The sequence below is a fragment of the Melozone crissalis genome, unplaced genomic scaffold (genome assembly GCF_028551555.1).
Source record: "Melozone crissalis strain CALT ecotype California unplaced genomic scaffold, PUWL_Pcris_2 ptg000036l_1, whole genome shotgun sequence".
NCBI lineage: Eukaryota > Metazoa > Chordata > Aves > Passeriformes > Passerellidae > Melozone > Melozone crissalis.
This window is the reverse complement of record NW_026535814.1, coordinates 1,918,014-1,941,098: the sequence shown is the minus strand read 5'-3', so window position 1 is coordinate 1,941,098 and position 23,085 is coordinate 1,918,014. Positions and strand designations below refer to the sequence as shown.

General features: G+C 38.7%; 1 protein-coding gene across 2 annotated transcripts; it reads left to right on the top strand.

Annotated features, from left to right (window-relative positions):
* Positions 1 to 1,504: 1,504 nt before the first annotated feature.
* On the top strand, positions 1,505 to 12,201 carry CETN3 (centrin 3). 2 transcript variants are annotated; one of them, XM_054283497.1, is made up of 5 exons: positions 1,505 to 1,597; positions 3,668 to 3,803; positions 5,491 to 5,605; positions 8,082 to 8,273; positions 11,756 to 12,201. In XM_054283497.1, the coding sequence occupies exons 1-5, from the start codon at positions 1,581 to 1,583 to the stop codon at positions 11,797 to 11,799; spliced, it is 504 nt and encodes a 167-aa protein (XP_054139472.1). In that variant the 5' UTR covers positions 1,505 to 1,580; the 3' UTR covers positions 11,800 to 12,201. The 2 variants fall into 2 exon arrangements, with proteins under 2 accessions (XP_054139472.1, XP_054139471.1); XM_054283496.1 differs by lacking the exon at positions 11,756 to 12,201 and having other exon boundaries at positions 8,082 to 11,745.
* Positions 12,202 to 23,085: the final 10,884 nt, after the last annotated feature.

The following is a 23,085-nucleotide window of genomic DNA, read 5'->3' as shown; positions in this document are numbered from 1 at the left end:
AATGTATCTTGAGCAAGCCAAACTCTACATCTTCAACTCTCTGTACTCAGTGTAAATACAGTAAAAGTTTATTACTGGAAACACAGGCGCAAAATATCTCCAAGACATGCTGTCAGGACTGAAACACCTGAAGGAATTTTTCATTGCCTAAGAATTTTCAGTCTATCTAGCCAGACTGCATAACATAGTATTAGCAAGGATCTGAATATCATCATGGTCCAGTAACGCTGTAATATGTTGTCAAAGCTAGCTATGAAACAGCTCTTGTTTATGAAGCAAAGTAATTGACAATTACTTTGCCACAGATCAGAGCACTGAGGCAGCACTTTTCACACATTTCTCCACACAGATATGTAATATTGATTCACTGACTGTTTTGCAAGACACAAAAACATTAGTGTCAGTGATAACTGGAACTACACATTAAGGTCTTCAGTCTCCCCACAGTACATATTGCTTTCAATCAAAATTTTAGTCAGGCAAAATATGTACAAATGCCAGAAAAGCTTCTATAAAAGCCGCTTCTGTGCGCATGTCCACAGCCGACTGCACCTCCAGCAGTCAGAGTGAGCAGGCCCTGGGCCTACGGGGAGTTCTGACAGAGCCACCACCCACCCAGGCTGCAGCAAGGCCAGTAAAAGTGTTGACCACAAAAATCAGATTTGGTACCCAGTGTGCAACAAGCCAATAATTACATACTTGAGGGAGACATGGATTATTTATTTCAGAGTTGCACAAGCCTGGGTGCTGCATGGTATTCCATGAAACAAGCACGCCAACTATCAACTCTTTAGTATTTACACATTTTAGCAAACAAATGCATTAATGTTCATTGGCTTCAGGTTACATAGTTCTATTATTAATTATTATTCTATCGTCTGTTGTTAATTATTCTCTTACTTCTCATGCTAATTAGTCCACATGCCCAGTCCTTGAGTCGGTGGGCAGCTTGGTATGTGGTCTGCTGGAGGTGAAGCTGATTCAGCACAGTTGCTGAGTTGCCTTTAATAATTCCTTCCGTATTTTGGGGGTTCTGCCAAATGTCCTTGTGGCCAAGAAATTCTGAATTGTTTGACTGACATCATTGAAACACGTCGTGCGCTAGACCTTAACAAGGAAATTCCAACAAAAGATTTTTCTTTATAACGCCTGGACATCACTTTAAGCTTGCTTTGTAGCTTCTATCTGTTTCAAGGATTAAATCTCCTTTCTTGTTGATTAGGCTTGAAAATCAAGATCAAACATCAAGAAACATCCTTCCTTAGGAAAACTTTCTCATCTTGCCCGTTTCGCAGCAGAAATGGCTCAGCAGCCAAAGGCGCTGCCAGCAGCCATCGCCAGCTCAGAGCAGGGACCGCCCCTTCCGCCCTGAGTGGCACCATCTCAGCCAATAGCAGAGCGCCTAGGACTCGCAGGCGGGAGTTTATCGACCCTCGGCCAATCAGACATAGGTGATTGTTGGGGGCGTGGCTTGAACGGCGTCGTGCAGGGCAGGCGCGCGTTGCTGGGGCTCGGACGCGGCCGGGCCGTGCAGAGGGGAGGGGCGCGTTAGCCGGACCCGGCTGCCCGGCAGCGGCACGATGAGCCTGGCCCTCAGGTCGGTACGAGCAGGGCGCTTTCCTGCTTCCCCCGCTCGGGAGCGCGGGTGGGGACCCCTCAGGGCCGTCCCCTGTTCGGGAGCTGTTGGCGGAAGGTGGGGCGTGTCAGGCCGTGGCGGGGCCTGGGTCATCCCCGGCCTCCAGCCGGTCACATCTGATCCCTTTGGCGCGGCCGGGGGCGGATCGGGCCCGTCTCTCTGCCGGAAGAGGGAAGGGTCCGGCGCGTCTGGCCTTGAGAGGTTCGCTTCTGGGTTGTCTGATGTGCTTTCAAAAGGCCTGTGAATAGGCATAAAGTTAAATGGCTCGGCTTTACTTTGTTTATAAATTCTGATTTAGTAGCTATTGCATAAAGGAGCCTGGCTTATGAATCCCTGTACCTGGCAAATACTTGTCTTCAAGTGTAATTAATACGCTTTCATGGCAACTGTTATCCTTAATTTTCAAGTCTAAGAACTTCATGCTTACTATGCTTAAAGTAGTTGCAGAAGTGGCACTGAGCTGCTTGTATTTGAATACTGCTTTTTCTTTTGATTAATTATCTTATGCTAAGCACTAAATGAATACTTAAGTACTCAGATTGCTTTTTCAGAAGAGTTTGGTATTAATCTGCTTTCAGATTTACAAATTGATTTCTTCATCGTAGCTCACAAAATCTGGGCTCCCTAGATCTCAACTACCCTAATTACGTAGCCAGCTCCGAGTTATTTTAGTCCTTTCAAGAGCTGTAGTAATCCAGAGCCTGTGTGAAATCTTACTGTCTCAGTTGGTCTGTTAAAGACATGTTACTCTTTGAGAGTATTGTGGTTTGAAGCAGGTTCAGCTTCTGCAGCTTACACTTTTCTTGTCTGTATTTGGGATTTTTGCTTCAGTGGTTGTTAAAAGCTAGATAAGTGTTTAAGCTTAGGATTTGATTAAAATTAGCAAATTGTCAACAATGAAGGGTATAAAGTAGCTTATTAGAGGGGATTTAGAAAATTAATCAGGCAGTTTTCTGATTAGTAATCTTTATGCATTCTACACTAGGTGACACAGTACTCATTCTGCTTCTAGTGCAAAAGGACAAATGAGAATAAAAAAATATTCCTGAGAATATAACATAATTCATACAGTAATTTAGGTTAGGAAGGACTTAAGGAAGTCATCTAGTCCAGCTTCCTGATCACAGCGCCTTCTGCATAAAGCTGGCTGAGGATGATGAGCCTTTTATTGTCAGGTTAAAAATTTTCTGCTGATGGAGACTCCTTCCCAGTGAAACTGTTCTAACATGTCACCATATGCACTGGGAAAATGTTTTCCCTTAGATCCAGCTGCTGTTTCTCCTCCAGCTGCAGCTCTTTCCCTTAAATTTTGTAGCTATTGTCTCTTGTCCTTTTATTATGCTCCTCTAAAAGCATAAGCATATTCCTAGACTAGTCAAAGAAAAGGGGGCTGTCTTTGAGCAAGATTTGCTGATTTGGAGGGCTTTTCTCTTTTGTATATACCAAAACAGAGCAAAAGATCTTCAAAACAATGTGTATGTGTGGGATCTAAAGGATTTTTAAAAAATCCTGCAAGTATTATTTGTCTAACAACTGTTACAGGCAACAAAGCCGATTTGTAGCACCTAATGCTAGCTTTAGTAGCCAGACTGTCTGGCCTAGTTTGGCTTCCACAGGCCTGTCAGTCCCCAAATTTGTTTCACTTCTTTTTAAGCTACAGTGTAGAAACGAACTGTTTTCATGAGTTGTATAATTTCAACTGCTAATCTAGTTTGCAACCTCAAGAAGCCTTTTTCACTGGTAATTTTTCTACCCTCTTTTTTTGTTGTTGTTATTGTTGCTGCTTATTAACAAAAATGCCTCTGCTGGTTTTATTTTGGGTGGGAGCCGGGAGATGTCATTCAGATTTCACAAGGTAATTGTCTATTTCTGATGTTATTTTAAACTGGGAATACAAGCTGGGAAAATACTGACTAGGTAAGGTAGCGATTCCTAAAATTATGCTGAGTTTCTTATTGGAGGAAAAGGTTATCTACAGTGGCATCTTCCCAGTAGAAATCTGTTACACTCCATTTCCTTTTCTTTATATAGGAATGAGCTCTCAGTAGACAAAACTAAGAAGAAGAAAAGAAGAGAGCTGACTGAAGAACAGAAGCAAGAAATTAAAGATGCCTTTGAATTGTTTGATACAGACAAGGATAGAGCGATAAATTATCATGAATTAAAGGTAGAAGTTTCCTTTCATTTAAGCAATTTTATAGCTGATAATATATCTGTTCCATAGTGGATTCTTAAGATCCTGGCTATATATCTTTAAAAACTTCCTTCAAGATCTGTTGCTGGGTTAAAGAAGCAAAGGAAAAAATAAAGAAAAAATGGGAAATATTCTGTTGGTGTAAGAATCAGCTTTTCTTCCCACTTTATATACTTCATGTGCAATAGCATTCTAAATAACCCTGGTATAATTGTTGACCTGGGATAAGCTTGGACAGATGGAAAAACTGTCCAAGGATAAGCTTGGACAGAGGGAAGAACTCTTGAAAAACTGTTTGATTCTTTTTAAAACACTGTATAACTTAAAGCTTGGTGTTGGTTTCAGATGTGTAAGTAGAAGATGTAAATTAAGTTTGTAAAACTGTTGACTACAAACCAAAGCTTACCTGTGTTTTTCAAAAGAAAGCCTATGATTTGTAGGAATAAGGTGTGCTTTTTGAGAGAGGTTCAGTAGTTACCCTTCCCAAAGAAGGATGCTCCTTATGATAGCTATTAGCAGATGGAGTTTAGGATGTCTTTCCAGGTAAGACCTCCCACAGAAAGTCTACAGAGTAGTAAATGGGGTTCACTAAATTTGCCTTAAATCTTTTATCCATTTTTATTCTAATTAAGACATCAAGAACAAAAAGTAGCTTTGGACAGGCCAGTGTTTCAGTCACGTAGAGTGAGGGGTTTTTTTTTAAAGAATGCCTACTTCAGTGTATTGGCTCTATAGTGTGACTCTACCAAGTAATTTGAAGGAGAAAAGTCCTATTTATACTTAATTTGCTGCTACAGGAGTGCCTTAGGTAGAACAATTCCCTTCTCTTTATTTCACAGTTTACTTACTTTATCTTTGCTGGAAGTCACTGTGACTAGAGTTGTACTGGGCATTCTCTTGGTTACATTTATGCTTTTTCTGGTTTGAATTATGCTTTGAATTCCCAGCTGTCATCATTACTTGAAAAGCTCTTTCTTAGCTGTCTAATCAAATATTTTCACCCTGAAGCTTATACTGTGAAAGAGCAGAAACACATAAAGAAGAAAACTACTTGTCTCCTGTACAAAATCAGCATATTTTGAATAATTACTTCAGTGGTTTTCCATATGTGGTTAGCCTGTATTCATCAGTTTGGAGGAATTTAGGGTGCTGTGTGCTGAGCAATTGCCTTCTGAGGTGAAATGGGAAACTAAATGTGGACTTCTACACTAATGGAAAAGCAAAATGCAGGTTGGCTTCTGTGGCTGACTAGAAAAGCAGTTAAAAGTCTTGTAGGACCTGTAAATCCATGAACATACACTTGCATACAATTTGCAGAATGACTTCCAGTTTTGTCTTAAGATTTTGAAATTGTTTTAGAGATGAGGAATAAATTTACTTGTCCTGAGATGGATTTGGTCCAGTCTGTAAAATCCCTGAAAATGCAAAGGTTTTTTTTTTTTTTTTCTCATTGTAACTGGATGTTCCATTTCCTAATAGTAGTTCTAAGTGGTTTTAATATCCCAAGCTCTTTTATTTTTATTTATTTATTATTGTTACTAAACCATTGATATGCTCTTTCTCTCTTGGAAAGAAGGTAATAAATGAAATGAAAAGGAAAACCTATTAAATGTTTATTTTAGTCCTTATCTATGACTGCACTTCCATTTTATTCCAAAAGGTGGCAATGAGAGCCTTGGGTTTTGATGTGAAAAAAGCTGATGTCCTGAAAATACTTAAAGATTATGATCGCGAATCAACAGGCAAGATCACTTTTGAAGATTTTAATGAAGTTGGTATGTGTTTGATTGTGTTTCTACCTCTAGAGATATTTAGCCTATAATAGTGAGTACAATTTCAAAGCTGTACTTTGTGAGCTTTTTCAATTATTTAAGAAACAGAAGTGGGAGATTTCATTTAATATTTTGTTTAATATAGGTCAGTAGTAAAGGAAGATAAATATTTGTTTGCTGAATTCTTGATTTGATATATAGAGATGAATGATAGCTACAGTATAAAAGGAAGTAGGGTATCAATCTCTTTCAAACTCTTTCTAGTTTAAAGTGTAGATGTAGAGGAATAAATGCTAGTTTAAAGTGTAGATGTTCTTGTCCTGTTCATGGATCTCTGTAAAATTCCCCCTGCTGTGGAAAAGGTATTTGGTGGTGAATTTCATGAGAAGGAATGCATACACAGACAAGCAAACTACAGACTTCATATAGAAAAAAGATGAGAGAAATTGAAGTAAATTTTAAATATTGTACAAGAATTTTCAACTGCTGATAGAGCCAGGAGCACTAGTTGTGTCTTTCATCTGAAATTTGCATATTGTGAAATTTCATGTACTTTGAGTTTGGGGTGATCTGCAGAATTTTAAGACTTGATGTTTCTTTAAAGATTTTAGGGGATTTTTGTTATGCATAATTTATGCTTTTGCATACAATTTATGTTTACCAAAAACAATCTGTGTGGGTTTATATTTCTAGCTTATTATGTCCATTATAGTTCATTATGCTCATGATAGTCCATTTCTTCAAGGTATTTTATTTCTGGAGATTTTATGGAACAAAACACCCAAATCCCCAGTACTTGCTCTTGGCTACAAATAGCAATCATCTTAATGTATCATAAGAATTAGTGATTGACATGTGGCAGCATTTAATTATTTGACAAGTAATATTTTTATAGTTGTATTCCAAGTTAGAAAACATTATTTTTGGGTCTTTTCTGATTTATAAAGTCTATGTGAAAGTATTAGGACAAAAATTAGTGTATTGATTTGATAGTAACACTAGTCTTAAAATTACATAATATATTATGTAATATTATATAAAATGAAAATACTGTAATTACCATGCAATTACTTTTTTATATTCCCGATGCCCAGTCATGTTCATTGTTTTCTTGTACTGTCCTGGCTGTCAATATCAAGAGTTATTAAGTGCTGCAAGAAGCCAGGAAATTCTTGTAGAAAGTACAGTATATACTTAGAAGGGGATTGAACCTGTTGGAAAACTTGAGTTGAAGTAGCGTATTGCTGTGGTGCCATATGACTGACACAGCATTAAATATGATATCACTTCTCACAGAAAGACTGGGGAGTAAGATAAAATAGCTTATTGAGACATTAACTGTGAAGAGCAGCTGAATATAGGTAAGCAATTCTTGAGCCATCAATTTCTCTTAATTTTATGTTCAACTGAAATACATAAAGATGCAATTATATTTTGTCTTGTATAGTTTTGTATTTAAAGACATTTTATTATTTTTCAGTTGCCTTTTTGCAACAAAAAGTAGCACTTTTCAAATTGTGTAATACTGTCTTGCAGCACTGTTGTTTTAAAAGAAAATATTTAAATTTAGGATAAATCTGCAGATAAATAAACTTGATTGCTGTAGTTGGCTTGTATGAGCATGAAAAATTCTTTCCTCTCAAGTTAGCTAAGCCAGAGCAGATGGGTAAGTGGTTCTTTCTGTGCAAACAGTGTTGATGTGATTTTAAGGGCTTGATAATACAAGACTAGCCCTGCAATACAAGCCTCGTAGGTCCAAAGATGTGGAGATAAATTGTTGTTGGTTACTCTGAAGCAATTGCTTCATATTTCACCAGGCAAGTTTGTATTTTCTGTTGCAGAAACTGACAAATGGTTGTCTTGAAAAGAATAATAAAAGTTGAAGAATCCTTTCAGAATAAACATCTTGTAATTCATAGCAGCATCCTCTTCGTAGCCCCTGTGCTTAGTCTTTTTTTGTTTTCAGGCTGGGGGGCCGGGATGTGATCAATTGGTTGGTTATGGGAGCTTTTTGTGTTATGTGCTTTTATTTTTAAAAGAGAGGTTCTGTGTGGAACTTACTGTTTCAGTGTTCTCCCCAGCTCAAAATTCTCTCCTGATGAAAACATGTAAAGTAAAAAAAATTCGCACCTTCATCTAAAAGAGTTGATGGTGTTTTTCCTGAAAATTTGGAATTTTGAAAGAGAGGCATCTTGCGTATACTTTAAATTCCTATTGGAAAATGTGTGGAAAGTGTGACTGAACTGCCATGCAGCTTTCTACTGCAGCAGTTATGTCCCCAAGAGGAGGTCAACTTTGGAAAACAGAGGTGAGAAAGAGAGGTCAGGCAACAGCCAAACAAATATGCACATTGAATTCTATAGAAATGTAAGAACAGGTGAAATCAGACATGTGTTCTTCATACTGTCCTAGTTTGCAAAGGTCATTCTGAGTTTACCTTTTTGAATTTTTTAGTCTAACTTAAGTATCCTTTTTGCAGTGACAGATTGGATACTGGACAGAGACCCTCAAGAAGAAATACTCAAGGCATTCAAATTGTTTGATGATGATGACTCTGGTAAAATAAGTCTGAGAAACCTGCGCCGGGTTGCTAGAGAATTGGGTGAAAATATGTCTGATGAAGAACTGCGAGCTATGATTGAAGAATTTGATAAGGATGGAGATGGAGAAAGTATGTGTTGGCAAATACACTACCATGTCATCTTGTTCTTAATTTTGTTCTCTTTTTAGTTGTTATTTTGTTGTGAAAATGTCCTCTTTCATTTCCTTCTAGATTACTTTCATCTTAAGCATAATTTAGTTTACAAATAATGCAGACGATTGCTTTTGACAGCTACTAATCCTGGAGTTAAGGAATTGATTCACCACCAACTCTTATTCAGCCAATGTCTATTTAAAAGATGGGTGAAAGTGTAGTTGAAGGTAGAAGTAAGAGAGATTCTGTGTATCTACATTACATTTTTATTTCCTTATTAATCCGTAAAAGCAGTAAAGTGCTGAGAGAAAGTTTTTTGGTCACTTACTCAATATATTTTAAGTGGCAATGTGTCATTGTTGTGGTTTCAGCACTGGTTATGGAGCATTAAGCTAATAAATCATGCTGGAAGTAGCCTGGGTCTATGTAGGATCAGCTTGCATGACTCCTTAACATACTTCTGAGCCTTGGAGTGCTGAAAAGCATAGTGTGAAAAATGGCTCTGTAACTGACAAAGTCCATACAGAGTAGGCTGCAGAAGGGACTTACTAGGTAGATAAAGAATGAATTAGCAAATGAAGTTTGATACTATGCTTGTTAAATCACTGTGAAAACTGAAACTTGAAAGTTTTTCATTATCTTCAAAACAACCTTATTTTTACATTAGAAGCCTTAATTCTTGAATTTTGAGGATCACTCACTTAAGATCTTGCACATAAAGACTTGTATCAGTCCATCAAGCACCATTCTTAGAGGGTTATGACTCATATCTTAGATTTCACTAGCAGGTCATCAGTTTTTTCCTGTGGCAATGATATTTTTGCTTGCGGGCATACGATGGGCTCAAAACACATATATACTAATGGAAAAAATTGTGTTGTCAGCCTTTTAACAGATAGTCTTCTATGCTATTCAATGTAGGTGTTATTTTTGGAAGTCATAGCTATAGAGGTGAGTGAAAATATTACTCTTTGTCAAATATGTTTTGTCATGTGTTGATCTCCTGGAGCTGCCAAATGAGATGTCAGAATTGTGGAGCAATGTTCTTTTGTCGCATTGCTATTGGGGTACTACATATGGAACATATACTGTTAGTTTCTTTCAGGAGGGTTATTGAGTCATTATTTTGTGTCAGTGCTACATTTTTTTAAATCAGATTGATCAGCTGTGACTAAGTGGCTCAGTTTTCTCTTATTCAATCATCCATTCATTGTCTTTGTTAGAGCAATCAAGCAGAAAATTGAATATGGAAGAGTGACAGCATAATGTTCATAATTTTTGTTATCCTTAAAGTTCTGTGTGGTTTTTTCTTCTTTAAAGAAAACTGAGGCTGTTCCTAGCTTTTCAGTATTTTCTAAGAAAGTTAATTATTCTGTGAATCACAATTTCATTTGTCTTCAAACACCTGGCAAATGTGACAAAATCTTGCTGTCATCTAATTCTCCTTCTTTTCCTGCTCTCCAAAAAAATTTCAAACTGTTAATTGTTAGCATTTTTTATTGATATATCAAATACAGGAACAGTACCACTTTTGGTTTAAACCCGTATCACATTTGAGAGATTGTTTTGCTCACAGTGAAATAAGGTATCTTGTATGGTACTCAGGTTACATGAACCCTTATATTCACAGTAAACCCACTGAGCTTTACTGGTAGAGTACAGTACTACACATTTCTGTAAAAGAAAGTATATTTGATGCGTTTTTGTCTCTCCTCATTATGTAAATAATCTTACTTTGGTATTCCTGGGTTTAATAATTACTTCTGGTTTTGAGCACAACTAACTTGAAAAACTCCATGATATCAGTTCATGCAATTTTGATCATCTTGTGTGGAAACACTGTTCAGTCTCATGTCTCAGTTCTTTGGCACAACATTAAGACAAGTACCCAAACCCCTCTCTGAAAAAATACACACCTTTAACACTCAAAATTCTAAGTCAGTGTTCTCTTTCTATTAGTTGTGATTCTAGTTTGTTCTTTTATGATTACTTACGTCATGGAATTGAGGGAAATCTGGTGCCATGAAAAAACAGTGCTTCTGCTTTCGTGGTGCTTAACTCATTAACAGATGCTATATCTGAAGGGGACTTAGTGGGATTACTTTGGTTACTTGGAATTGTAACTACACTGCTTTTTGAAGTTTCCTTGAATATTCCAAAATTTGTCATTACAGTGTTATATTTCCCTTTTGAAGAGTGATTTCAAGGATGTTGTAAACCAGAGAATATTTTTGAGACGATGTTTGAATTTGTTTTGTTAGTATGTTACTGTGATAAAAGCTGTGGAAGTGCTTTTAAAGTCATACAGTGACAGCATTTTTGTGTCGTAGGACTAGATGTAGCTATGTGATGGACTGGTGTTTCAGAGCATAGGGCCCTAAGCTAGACTAAATATAATTGTTTCCTGTTTTTTTACATACATCACAGCAGGACATATTTAGGTTTTTTTATTTTTTTATTCTTTAACGTAGTTGAATTTCTTTAATATTCTTCTAGCTGTGAACGTAGTTCCTTCTTTGCAGTGCTTTGTTTAGGAATAGCTTGAGCATGTTGGCTAGGATGGATAATTGCCAGGGCTTTGTATGTGTCTTATCTTTTCCATACCACCATCTTACTCTAATCATTCCCCAGTACAGTAATTAGTTGCAGAGTGAACATGTTTACTGGTTCACTGTTTTACTGTTTTAACATATGAGTAAGGTCAGTACCTCAGGTATAACTACAGCAAAATAATTAATGAACGCTAATTAATGTATTATTATGACTTAATTTCTTCAAGTGCATTTGTGTAAAACTTCTGTTAGTTATAAATGAAGAATGAAGAAAGTTCAGATGGGGAAAGGCTCATCAAATGTCCATTTTAAATCTATAGAATTTATGGAATAATTGCTAAACAAACTTGAAATTTGTTTTGTATTTGGTAAGTGTTATAGAATGGGGAGACAGGAATAGCATTGTTTGATCTGTGATGGCAAGTTGGACGTAAATGTTTTGAATTATCATTTTAAGAATAAAACTGAATTCAGTCATAACTAACTAAGGTATTGTTGCTTTAGAAGTATTTACTTAATAAAATTTAGGTACCATTCTTAACATTTTTATAGACCTTTAAAATAATATTATTTTGCATAGCCATCTTACATATGGTTCTCGGAGATTTTTTTTCAATCGTATTTCACTTTTAGAATATTTTTTACTTTTATAATTAGAAATAAGTGATTATAAGTGAGCTAGATTCTGGGTTTAGTATTCCACATAATGTTGCATTCTGGTTCCATGTTTCATGAAAAAACCTGTGCAAAACCCTTGCTCTAGAAGCAAATTTGTAAGCACTTATAGTAATGGATCAGATGCAACAAATACTAACAGAGATGCCTTTACTTAAAGTACAGATATATTATTTTATTTTAAGGTTTATTGCTGTTTTTCTAATGATTTTCTTTTTTTATTTTTTGCAGTCAATCAAGAAGAGTTTATTGCTATTATGACTGGAGATATTTAGCATTAGAAGAAAAAAAATTACCTGACCACAAAAGGGAGGAGTTGTTGGCAGCTTCCATTACAATGTTTTGTACTTTCATTTATTTTGGTAGCTGGAGTGATGCAGAAAGTTAGTTGTCACAGGACCAAAATAAAAACGGGTTATATGCACTGATAATTCAGTACTTTGTATCATTAAATATTATCACTAGGATAATTGATGTAATATTTTAGAACAAGTAAGTAATGCTGCATTTCAGAATGTTTGAGTAACTTTGTAAAATAGCCTTGTCTCAGATTTCTAAATTGTATCATATAAGAACCTTTTGAGGTTCTTGACTTTGTGTTAGCATTAGTTGTGGCCTTAGTTTTGATACACAAGGTTTGAAAAACTTCCATTTTAATAAAACATTCTTTACTACTACTTGAAAGTGTTATTGTTGTAGTTCAATCTGAGCTTAACTAGAAGGGGCAATGAATCAGAGAAAATGTGGTTTTTTTCATTTTTCATTTATAAGCTTTTACTTCTGTTCTTTTAGATGAACAGCAGCATTAAATGGGCAAGCATATACATCTTCAAAGATGCCATTTATTAACTCTGTTACCCCTGTACTATAACAAGTGACACACAACTATGCATGATTTCAAACATGCTTAAATCACTCAGATGTCAGAGTAATTCTCTCTCCAGTATCCAAAGTTCTGATAGTTGTGGAGACAATGACAGTGGCAAACTTCCTGCAAGACAAGTAGTATGCTTTAGAATCTAATAGCAAAAACACCCCATGTGAAATAGAAAACGTATTTTAAAAAACCTGCAACAAACCCCCACAACTCCTCACCTGTATTTTGCAATCTTAGAAGATTTGTTTGAGAGGTGAATGTTTAGGGGAAAAGGTTCAGTGTTTGGGACTGAGCCTATGGATGGCTCTTAACAAGTATTTTCTAGGATGAGTACAAGAATTGTCCAGTTCAGTAGCTTCTGACTTTGCTTTTAATTTTTATTTTTTTTGTAAACTATTTCAGGGACACTTTTATTTTCTGCAGACAATCAAAATGATAAAGAACTGGAAAGGTCTGTTCATAGTCTTCAAAAAACTTTTTCCTTAAAAACCCTACCTTTTAAATGTGCCATGTGTTCTAACATGCTGCAGTGGTCTTTAGGGGGATGGTACCATCTCTGTAGATGGCTGGTACTTATTTTTTGATAGGTGACCACTTATTATGTGTAACTCTTCCGGTAAGATGTACTTTGTGTCTTCTGAATTGAGGCCTCATTTCTAGCTTTTGCAATATACTTGGTAAACCTTACTTCGTTCTTGCAGACATGGCAGCATTTGTTAGGGACCAGGTAACAATAGTATAAGGCTCCATAAACAGAGGTCAGTGACCTGGAGAGAGGTCTTGTAAGTGACAGTGTGGGAGTGTCACAGAAGAAGGGAAAAAGAAACAATCAGAATAGTGATACTATTTTCTCAATAGTACTGGTACTAGTGTCTCAATGTTTGGTTTTACTTTTTTTCCTCATTCCATTGTTCTGGAGATTTTTGCATTTCGTAACAGCGCTTGTTCTGTACTGCTGCCTGTTGATCTCGCAGTTTTGTGTACTGGGATTGTTGAAATTCTTGTTGACTTTCCTTGGTGTTCACCAACCTCACAATAATTGTGTCAGATCAGAGACCAGAGCATGGTAAGATACAATCTCTAAATTTGCAACTGTCAGCTTGGCCCCAGCATTAATGCTGCATTTAATTCTCAGTGCTTCGTGGGGTTCACATCTATGCTGGTACTTTTTGCATAGTTCTCTTGATGTATCATAGGATACAGATTGCCAGTTTTTTCTTTTTATACTTTGCCTGATATCACAGAGGAAGCAAGTAATTTGGTGGAACATTTTATCAACTCTGTTGTAGAATACTGCCAAGGGTCAGCAGTCATCACTACATATGCAATAGGTGTGCTGTTGAATGTGTCCCTTATTTCTAGATTTGCAAAAGTGGGTTAGTGTTAAATGAACAAAGTCTGGCTTGGAGTACCAGGGACAGATGTTCCTCTGTCACCTCTGCTATGAAGGACAGTGATGTGTGGTGGAAGTTAAAAATGGCAGCTTAGGAAATGTTGTAATCTATTGCACTGAAATCACTGGAAGCTCTTTTTAAGAGCTTGTAGTAACAATTGTTTATAACTGTGCCAAATATCAATAATTCCATTAATTAATCCCTAATTAATCACATATAACTTTGAGGAAGTTGAGACGTTTCAAATTAATAAAAACACCATGCTGGAATGCAGTGTACACCAAATACTACTCTACTGGCTTATTTTAGAGTTTCTTTTATGTACTAGGTTTGTGACATCAATCATATTTGGTTTGTGTTTATTCATGCGAAAGTTTCCATGACACATTTAAGTCACCAACAGACCAATGTTAAGGTTACGTGTGCTGCATCATGTGAAGGCTCTGCTTGAACTGAGAAACGTCTTGAGTGTTTTGCTGATGTGCTTGACTTTACCATGTACAACAGAGCTGTGCTTAACTGTGCTGTTGGAACTTAGCAAAGAGGAAAAGGGAAACTGGCAGCTTGTCTGGCAGCAGAGCAGAGGCCAAAGAGGCAGTTTGTGACAGGAGGGATGAGCACAGAGCCACTGGGAAGGGACGCAGCTGGCTCTCATCTCTAAAGCTAAGCCACAGGCCTGCATGAGAGGAAAGGCAGCCCAAAGCAGAGGGTCCATGTTGATCTCTTTGTATTTGGTCTCTCTAGTTCATAGCAGAGCTCATGGATACAGCTTCTCTTCCTGCACTGTGGCTGCAGCTCAGGAAGAGCATTCAGAAATCCTTCAATTGTTAAACCCCTAGCCTAAGAAAGTTTTGCAGCCTATGTGCCGTTCAGGAATATTACAAAGTAAACTTTGTTAGCAGTAGTTTTTACCACAAATTACACAAGAACAGAGGATGAGGACAATTTCATCAAATCCATTTGCCCCACAGATTGCTTGTAGTTGCTCATAACCCCTTACACAGTTGGAGGTTTTTTGTGGACTCCTATCTGATGGATGCACTGCTCTGTTGAGACAAATTTCAGGAGAAAACACCCTGGAATTACCATTTCCTCTAAAGAGAAAGGGCTTCAATAACTCTCTTTTCTTCTGCCAGTGAGAAAAATGAATAGCAGGCGGTGAAAGTGAAAAAAATCCTTTTTTGTTTAAAAAAAAAAGAAAAAAAATTGAATAAATGCTAGATACTGAAGTTGCGGAACCTTACCCCCAGAGACCCAACAACAGCCGTCTGTCGGCTGTCAAGCAATTTCCCCCTTGGTGCAGTTCCTCTCACGGCCGGTAGGGGCGCTGGCGGCTCCCCAGCTAGGCCGGACGGGTGCGGTGATTCCTCCGCGGCTGCAGGTGGCGCTGTAGGCGCGCGTCAAACGCCTCTCACAGAGTCATGGCCGAGACAGCTGGCAGAAGGGATGGAGAAGGAGCTTCCTTTACGAACCCCAAGGGGAAGCTGACCACGCTGCCCCTGTGGATAGCAGAAAGAGCTGCAGCAGGAACTTCAGGAGAAGCAAGGTGGAAAGGCAGGACGGCCTCACCCGCAGGTAGCAAGCAAGCGGCAGCAGAAACTCCACAGCTGCAAGCCGGACGGCGGAAGGGGGTGAAGAGCTGTAGTGCAGCAAAACTCCCGGCAGAGGTAGGGCGGGAGCCGGGAAGCAGCAGCCCGGCTGCCGAGCGCAGCAGCGAGGCTCCCCGGGCTTTCTGCAGCCTGGGTCTGCGCCCTGCGGGGCGAGCAGCCCCCAGCGGGAAACGAGGGAGTCCCGGGGTCCTGGGGGGGGCACGCACTGGCTCGGGGCTTCCCACAGCAGAGCAGCGAAAGAAGCCAAGCCGGCAAGGTCATTCACAGCGCAAATGGAAAAAAAACCAAAACCAACAAACAAACAAAAACCAAGCAAAACCACCCCCCCACCCCACCCCCAACCAACCAAAAAAGCCCGACACAAACAGCATAATAAACCGCGGGGGAGGTGGTTTGGTGGGCACAGCTGCCGCCCCGGGCACAAAACAGATCAAAAACCCCCTAAGTGGGATGGGATAATAAACCAAGACACACTTATATAAGCAACCCTTTATTTGTTTTGGTTGGACTGGGTCCTCTATTAAGCAGTAAATGGTGGTGACTGCAACCTGCCTTAATGCACGAGGAACCTGACTGAAGCAAGAACTGCGTTTTCTTCGACCTTTCAATTAAGTCAATAGGTTAAGGAAGTTACCAACTCGTGCTGGGAAAACTTTTGTATAACTCTCTGTTACCACGGATGTAAGTCTGTAGGGATGCTTAGAATGTTCCTATTTTTAAGTAAAGAAAGAAAAACTATTCTGCAGAGGGAAAAGGTGGGACTGTGTCTTTGGTGCTTCCCTAAGGAACAGCGAGGGAAATATCTGGACAAATCTATTCAGACACTCTTACTAAGATATTACACATATTGGCACAAAATCAGTAGAAGCATCATATACTTCTAGAGAATGTGCAAGTGTCTTACTTTTATGATTGCACAAATGGCACATCTACTGCAAAACTGTTGCTAAGCAAATGGAACACATTGGCAATTACCAGCAGTCAGAAGTGATAGCTCTCAGAATACATAAGTGGGAAATTTCCATATGTAGGTCTTTTTGAAATGACATATAAGCGTATCGGTGGTGGAGGTTGTATTTTCCACCTTTTAGCCTAGTTTGAAAACCACTTATAAAAGAGTACTTAAATGAATTTCAAGGAAGAATTAAATTTCCCAGGTGTTGGCAGGCACTCTTCCCATTCCTCTGCTGGAGTCGGAGACATTGCAGCACAGTGAATGTCCCAACTGTAAGTGAAAATGTAGGAAAAGAAAGAATTATATTCAGGAACAGTTGCCATTGAAAAAGGCATTTTAAGAGTTTTGAAAACTCTTAAAATAAAAATATCTATTTTAACACATTTGTAATGGGGTTAAAAAAGTCCAAAGCCCAGCCAATTTGTGCTCTCCTGGTAAGTGAAAAGCAGAGCTACATAGAGGTTTAAACAAGAGTAGTGTGCTGTACCTGAAAAGGAAAGTAGTAAAATGTCTGTATGGTATTTTTGATAGCTATATATGTAAATAAAAAAAAATCAGATCCAAACGACCCAATTAAATGAAATCAGTAAAAAATACTAGTTAGATGTAGATCATAGTGGGCCACCCTTAAAAGGACATTAAAAAAGGCAACAGTTCAGTTATTCAGCCCCCATTGGAAGTTAGTTACTTCCCCAGTACTCCTAAAAGAGCAAACCATAATCCCACTGTTTTAATGAAGACCTCTTCAGTTAATAAAATAGGTGCTGATGTCTAGAGCTGTGTGAGTTAATTAATTATGCTAGTTTATAATGGCTGCCACATTTGTAGAAGCAGTTGCAGTGCTAACAGCATCCAATTAATTTCTCTGTAAAACACTGAATTTCATGACTTGGAAAGGCGTTATCAGCATTCATTTTTCTTTCTCACACAGTTTTTTTGTTTGAAAAATTGTTTGTACCCTACCCAGGGCAATCTTCACAGAAAGATTTATTTATATTATATTGTTTTAAAACATAGATGTTCAAGATGTTACTTGATTGTTTAATGAGACAGATCAGTAGGAATATATATCGTTCTGGCTGTGCATTATGTTTTTAAATAGTTGCACTAAAGTTAACCATGTTTTTTCACGTTCACTTTCCTAAAAGCAGCAACTTCCACTTGGTAATCAAATGTGACAGCTGTATTCAGAGAAATGAGGGACAAAATTGGTCAATTATGGTTTTACCCACCAGGGGGACCCATTGTTACGACTAAAAGTGAACTCTGAAGTTTTAAGTAAAACCAGCATGATCAAGGATCAGGTGGAATTTTCATGCCTGAATCTTTTCTCTCTCTCGGTGTGCACGCACACCATAAAATATCTGCGGGCCTTTTCTATCTATTTACCCGAAATTCGCCAACTAAGAGGCGACTTCTGTGTAGCACAGATAAGAACTATTTTGTAGGTATTGAAGGCTTATGTTTCTGTGTTGTGTCACTTTGCAAATATATAAAAGTGACAGAAAACAAGTATTTGGTTGCTTGCGGTGTGCAGAATTTACTGAGAAAATATGTACTTATTCAAAGATACACTGGTAATTTTATTTGATTTTGGATCTGAATGGAGAGGAAAATGTGTCCTTTTTTTGGTTCTGACAGCCAGATGGTACACTCATGTCCTAATTTTTTCTTGCCTTAAGCAGTCACCCTGCTTTACTCTGGGCTTTGCACCTTGGTGCCCTGCTCTTACAAAGGCCCCTTGCTATATCTTCTCATGTGTGCATTTCCCCCATATGAGGCTCGGCTTTGATCCGACTGTGCTGCCCATCACACTCTCCTCCCTGTCTCCTGGCTCTGAGGTGGTCCAGTGAAGGGCACCTGTGGCTGTCCCTTAACTCATGATTTGTCCTCTGCACCATGCCACTGCTCAGCGTCCCTTTTAGCTCCTGCAAGGAGCTTAGCTTGTCTCTAATCCTCCCCCCTCTTTTCACTAACACCATCACAGCCCTTACCTTGCTTAGGTAGATTAGTGAGGAACAGATTTCTAAAAACCAGCAATAAAATTGTCCGGAAATTTCTACATGGCAGCATTTCTTGATCAGTGGTCCCCGACCTGGTGGTGTTACACCTTTTCTCCTCCTCCTATGACCCTGTCTGGGTGGGAGGCAGAAGAGGAAGGACAATTTCTTGTCTTTGTTCTGTTGCCTTTTGTCAAGATCAACTTGTCACCCAAATTCTAAAAAGTTAAGCAGTGTGTTTCTTAGATGTGAAGTAAAAAGCAATGTAATTTATTCCTTTATGCCTAGAGTGAAGTTATTTAATACTCTTTCTAATGCTATCAGTAACTATTCTTTTTCTCAGAAAGGATGCAAAGCTTTATTTATCCTCGCTATTTCACTATTTGTTATTTTAAATTCTTTCCCAGTTGTGATGGGAATGTGATGCAGTAACATTTCTTTCATTTTTAACAAGGGTTTTGTGTTTAAATATGCTCAAATGAGTGAAAATGTCTTTTTGAATTAGTATTTACTGAAGCAAAATTTTCTTCCCTCACATCAAAGACTGACAAGCAACTGTGCTGTGTAACCATTTAAAAAAATTCCAACAAAGGGCCTATTTGGTTCAGTTCAATTGCCCTTTTTGACACACTGTACAGAACACTGAGATGAAATCTTCTGTGGCTCGCACTGCGGCCACAGGAGCGGAGAGATGCCAGCCAGGTGCTCCTCCCGCGACTGGAGGGAGCCACACGAGCGGCACTCCAGGCTCTCTCCCTGAGACTGCCCGCGTAATGGTGCTGCTGCGGCATGGGGGACACAGGCGGGTGCTGGCTGCGCGGTCCCAAGGCGAAGGAACGAGAGAGTGGACACTTGCATGGGTGCCAAGAAAGGTTTACTCCAAGACAGATCCAGAGCTGAGTGTCAGAGAGCAGGGGTCTGGGGAGGTTCTTATAAGGGGAGTGGGCCTAAGGGGTGGAAACACAAAGCAGCCAATAAGCAGAGGTAAGGGGAAGAGTGCTAGACAAGGCAGAACCAATGAGGATTGTACAGGGGAGGGAGGAAGCCGTGGAGCGAACTAAGGGTAATTGACGCAATTTTCTCGAAAGAAAGGGGGTTGGTCAGGATTACAGACAGGGGTTAGTGGGCAGCACCATGAGGATTGACACAGGCACATAAGACCATAAGAGGAGGAGCAGGGAATCAGTCACCTTGAGGGACTACTCAGTGGTGGGAAAAATGGGGTAAACAACTTAGGGAGAAACCATTCTGAGGGACTTTAACAGGGGTACAGAGGGTTAAGCCATTTCCCTAACAGTAAATAATTGTCTTTTATAACCAAATTAACAATGCCATTTAAAAAACACACGACACCACAATATTCAGGTCACATTTGAGTAAGTAATGGATCTGCAGCTTGATTCCCATAGTGAAAAACAGGAGATGGCCATCTCAGTCACCAATGACAATGAAGCCCTTGAACCTCATTTTTTCAAATTCCAAAGGACTTTCAAATTCCTCTGCTACCATTGGAAAATAGGTACCTACACACCCCTCGAAGTGACTTTCACTTCCTAAATCACGAAGTTGCTTCTGCCATTATTACACTCATCCTGTATTGGAATCCTGATATACTACCTGTTGCAGACTTCCAGGTAGTTTTTTTTACTATGTATTTATTATTCACGAGAGTTTAGAAAGAGGATAAAAACAAACTGCAGAGAATTTTGTGTGGTTGTGATAAAGTTGAAGGCTAAGTCTGCATCCACTTCTCTCCTGTTAATGTGTCCTACAGAGCTGAGCCCGATGTTGGCCTTAAATCCAACACACCTAATACTTCCAAATACAGAGTGAAGGGCAAGCATTTCCCAGGCATTTCCCTCTACTTCAGTGACATGAAACATGATACATGTCAGAATCATGGGGAATGGCTAATATGTTGCAAATGGAGTGGAAATTAAATGTGTGTAAGTTCTCTAGTCCTCAGGTGCTTGATCTATCCAGAGACCTGCCCCTGAGAGCCACACTGGAGCAGCTGGAGAGGCAGTGATAGGATGGAACACAGTGGGGGAGTTTTTGTCCCGGCTGCTCTGGGCTCTGCTGCATACACCAGCAGAAGTGACATTGTCATCTCCGTTGTAAAGTGAGGTATCTCAGTGCTCACCTAACTTTCTGTGGTGGATTAAGTCACATAAGGCGCAAATTTACACCTCCTCTACATTTTTTTGTTAGGCTAACATGTTTCTTTTTTTTTGTCACAGGGCATCAGAGGCACAAGGGATGTTGACATCTGAAATTACAGAGTCTTTGCACCTACAAGATATTTGGTTTTTGAAACTTTGCATTGTGCTAATTAAAGGCTCAGTTGTATTAAACTGGTACCTGTAGCGTTGCTTTTTTTTAAGTTTCATGGAAGGCAGTGGAGCTGTTGCATCTCCTGCTACAGTGCAACCAAAGGAGGCTCCCAATTCTTGTATCATGATGGTTTTAGGGTCTTCAGTGGGAACATTCTGCAGACATCTGAGACTGAGTTCATGGTGCTGTACTGAGTGCATCAGGCTGGTCTGTGTTAGAACACAGGCTTCAATGCAAAGAAATGTGTTGATTCCAATTTTGTTCTTGAAAAGAATAAAGGGCAATATATGTAATCTACTGGGAAATTACTGTTTTTAAGCTGCTATGAAGATCTGTGTTCAATAAGAGATAGAATAAATGACCTATAATGCCCCTATGTAGTAATAGTTATGACCTTGTAATTTAGTACAGACTCGTAGCATTTAATTTTTTGGGTTTTTTGATTGCTCAATGAGCACCTAAAAAAGTGCAGTGGGTAAATATTTATATCAGACTTCATTCACTTGAGATCATCAATAGATTACTTTTTATTTTCTTTAGCAGATCTAAAAATCAAAATAACCTACATGTGCTGCTAATCTAATTTGATTGCAGCCTGTAAACTATGTGTTTTAGAGATCCCAAGAATCAGGTGGCTGTTTCTGAGTCTGTTTTTCTCTTTAGTTTTGGAAAGAAGTATTTACATGGAAGGCTAATGATACTAAAATTAATAAACTAAGGAGCGACTGAAAGAAATTTATGTGTTCTGAAATTGATTAAAATGCATTCTTTGTCTAAAAGTGAGTTGGTGCCAAAAGAGTGGTCTCAAACTCATGTGAAAGATTAAGTTCATTATTTGTTTGTTTGTTTGCATAGCTTACAAAATCTCTGTGTAAATAAACACTGCATCCTAAATCCAAACTAGTAAGACAGCACTGTTTACTGTTTAAGGCCAGAGTATACAGTTAAAACACCCCAAACCAACTAACACAAAAAAGAATATAATTACTACTAATTCTTACTATTTTTTTGCAAACTGCTTCTGGTGTATGACAGATTCCTATGCTTGTTTTATATTCTGAGACACATAGCAATATGACTCCAGTATCCCTTTTTTCATTTGTTATAATATTCACTGCAGTTTGAAATAACTGCAAAGTTTAATATACTGTAGAATTATGTGAAACTGCCTTTTTTCCCTCTTGAACACCTGTTTTTTCTGTTCATTAGACGCAAACTTTTTGAATTGTAACTGGCATCCTTCCTCAGAGCTTGATCTAGGAGTGCATGATAGATTTGCATATTTTGCTATATTTGCATTTTAAAATCTTAACTTAGAAAAGACAAACAAATGTAAATGGTGGGAATTCAGTGAAAGGAATCCAGAAAATCTACCAGGATCTACTAACTTGCCATTTAATCTAAATACAAAATAGGCACAGCAGTTGTGCAACTGTATGTTTATATACAGCTCCACATTTTTGACTGAAAAGAGAGCTTTCTTAATATAGACTGAAGTGTGATTTTGCTTGAAAAAGTGAATCTGTAAACTTAGCATCATGTTTATTGTCTCAATGACTTTTCAAATTCCAGACTTGATATGTACACTGGCACAGCAACTTGTTTATCCTATCTGAAAGCTCAGTTTGAGGTCAGCAAGTCTAGCTACATTCAAGGGCCCAAAATGAATGCAATAGTACATCTGTGGGAATGGTTGCATAAGTCAGCATCTTACCAAGTCACCACATCAATCCAGGTTTGTGGTGGTGAGGACTATAAAAATGCTGCTGCCTTGACTCCACCCTATAATGTGTTTTCTTGTCTTCCTCCCTTCTGTTTTCCACAAAAAAGGGAGTTCATGGAAATACCTCGTTTCTCCCCAGACAACTAAACATTGAAATAAAGACTGAGAAAACAGCAAGACTTTCAAATGAAGGAAGTACTTTTCTTGTTGCTAACCTAAGCCTGGACTCTGTTAAAGGAGTCATTCACCAGTGGCAAATCCTTTTCCATCAGCCTTCCAGCGCCACCAGCTCGGCTCATCCTGCAAGGCGCTTTTTAGATGGATTTGCACCATCAGTCTCATTCCTGGGAGCATAGAGGCCTGGGTAAACAGGAGGAATGTGTGTACTTAATACCTGAGGCAACCCTGAAGTCTTTGCTGACAAGTGCCTTCACAAAACGTAGAGAGCCCATCTGTGACTCCTGAATGCCGCTCTGAAGATGAGTGCTAGTTACTGTATTTGGTAAGGCTGTGTCTGTAACGCACAAGTACACAGAACTTTTGTTGTCTGTAAACATGGTACAAAAGCGCTGATTCAGCCCTTGTTAAGGGGAGAGTGCCTGCAGTCTTGGCACTGCATAACCCAAGTGAGTGGAGGAGATATTAGGGCACTGGCTCACTACCATTTC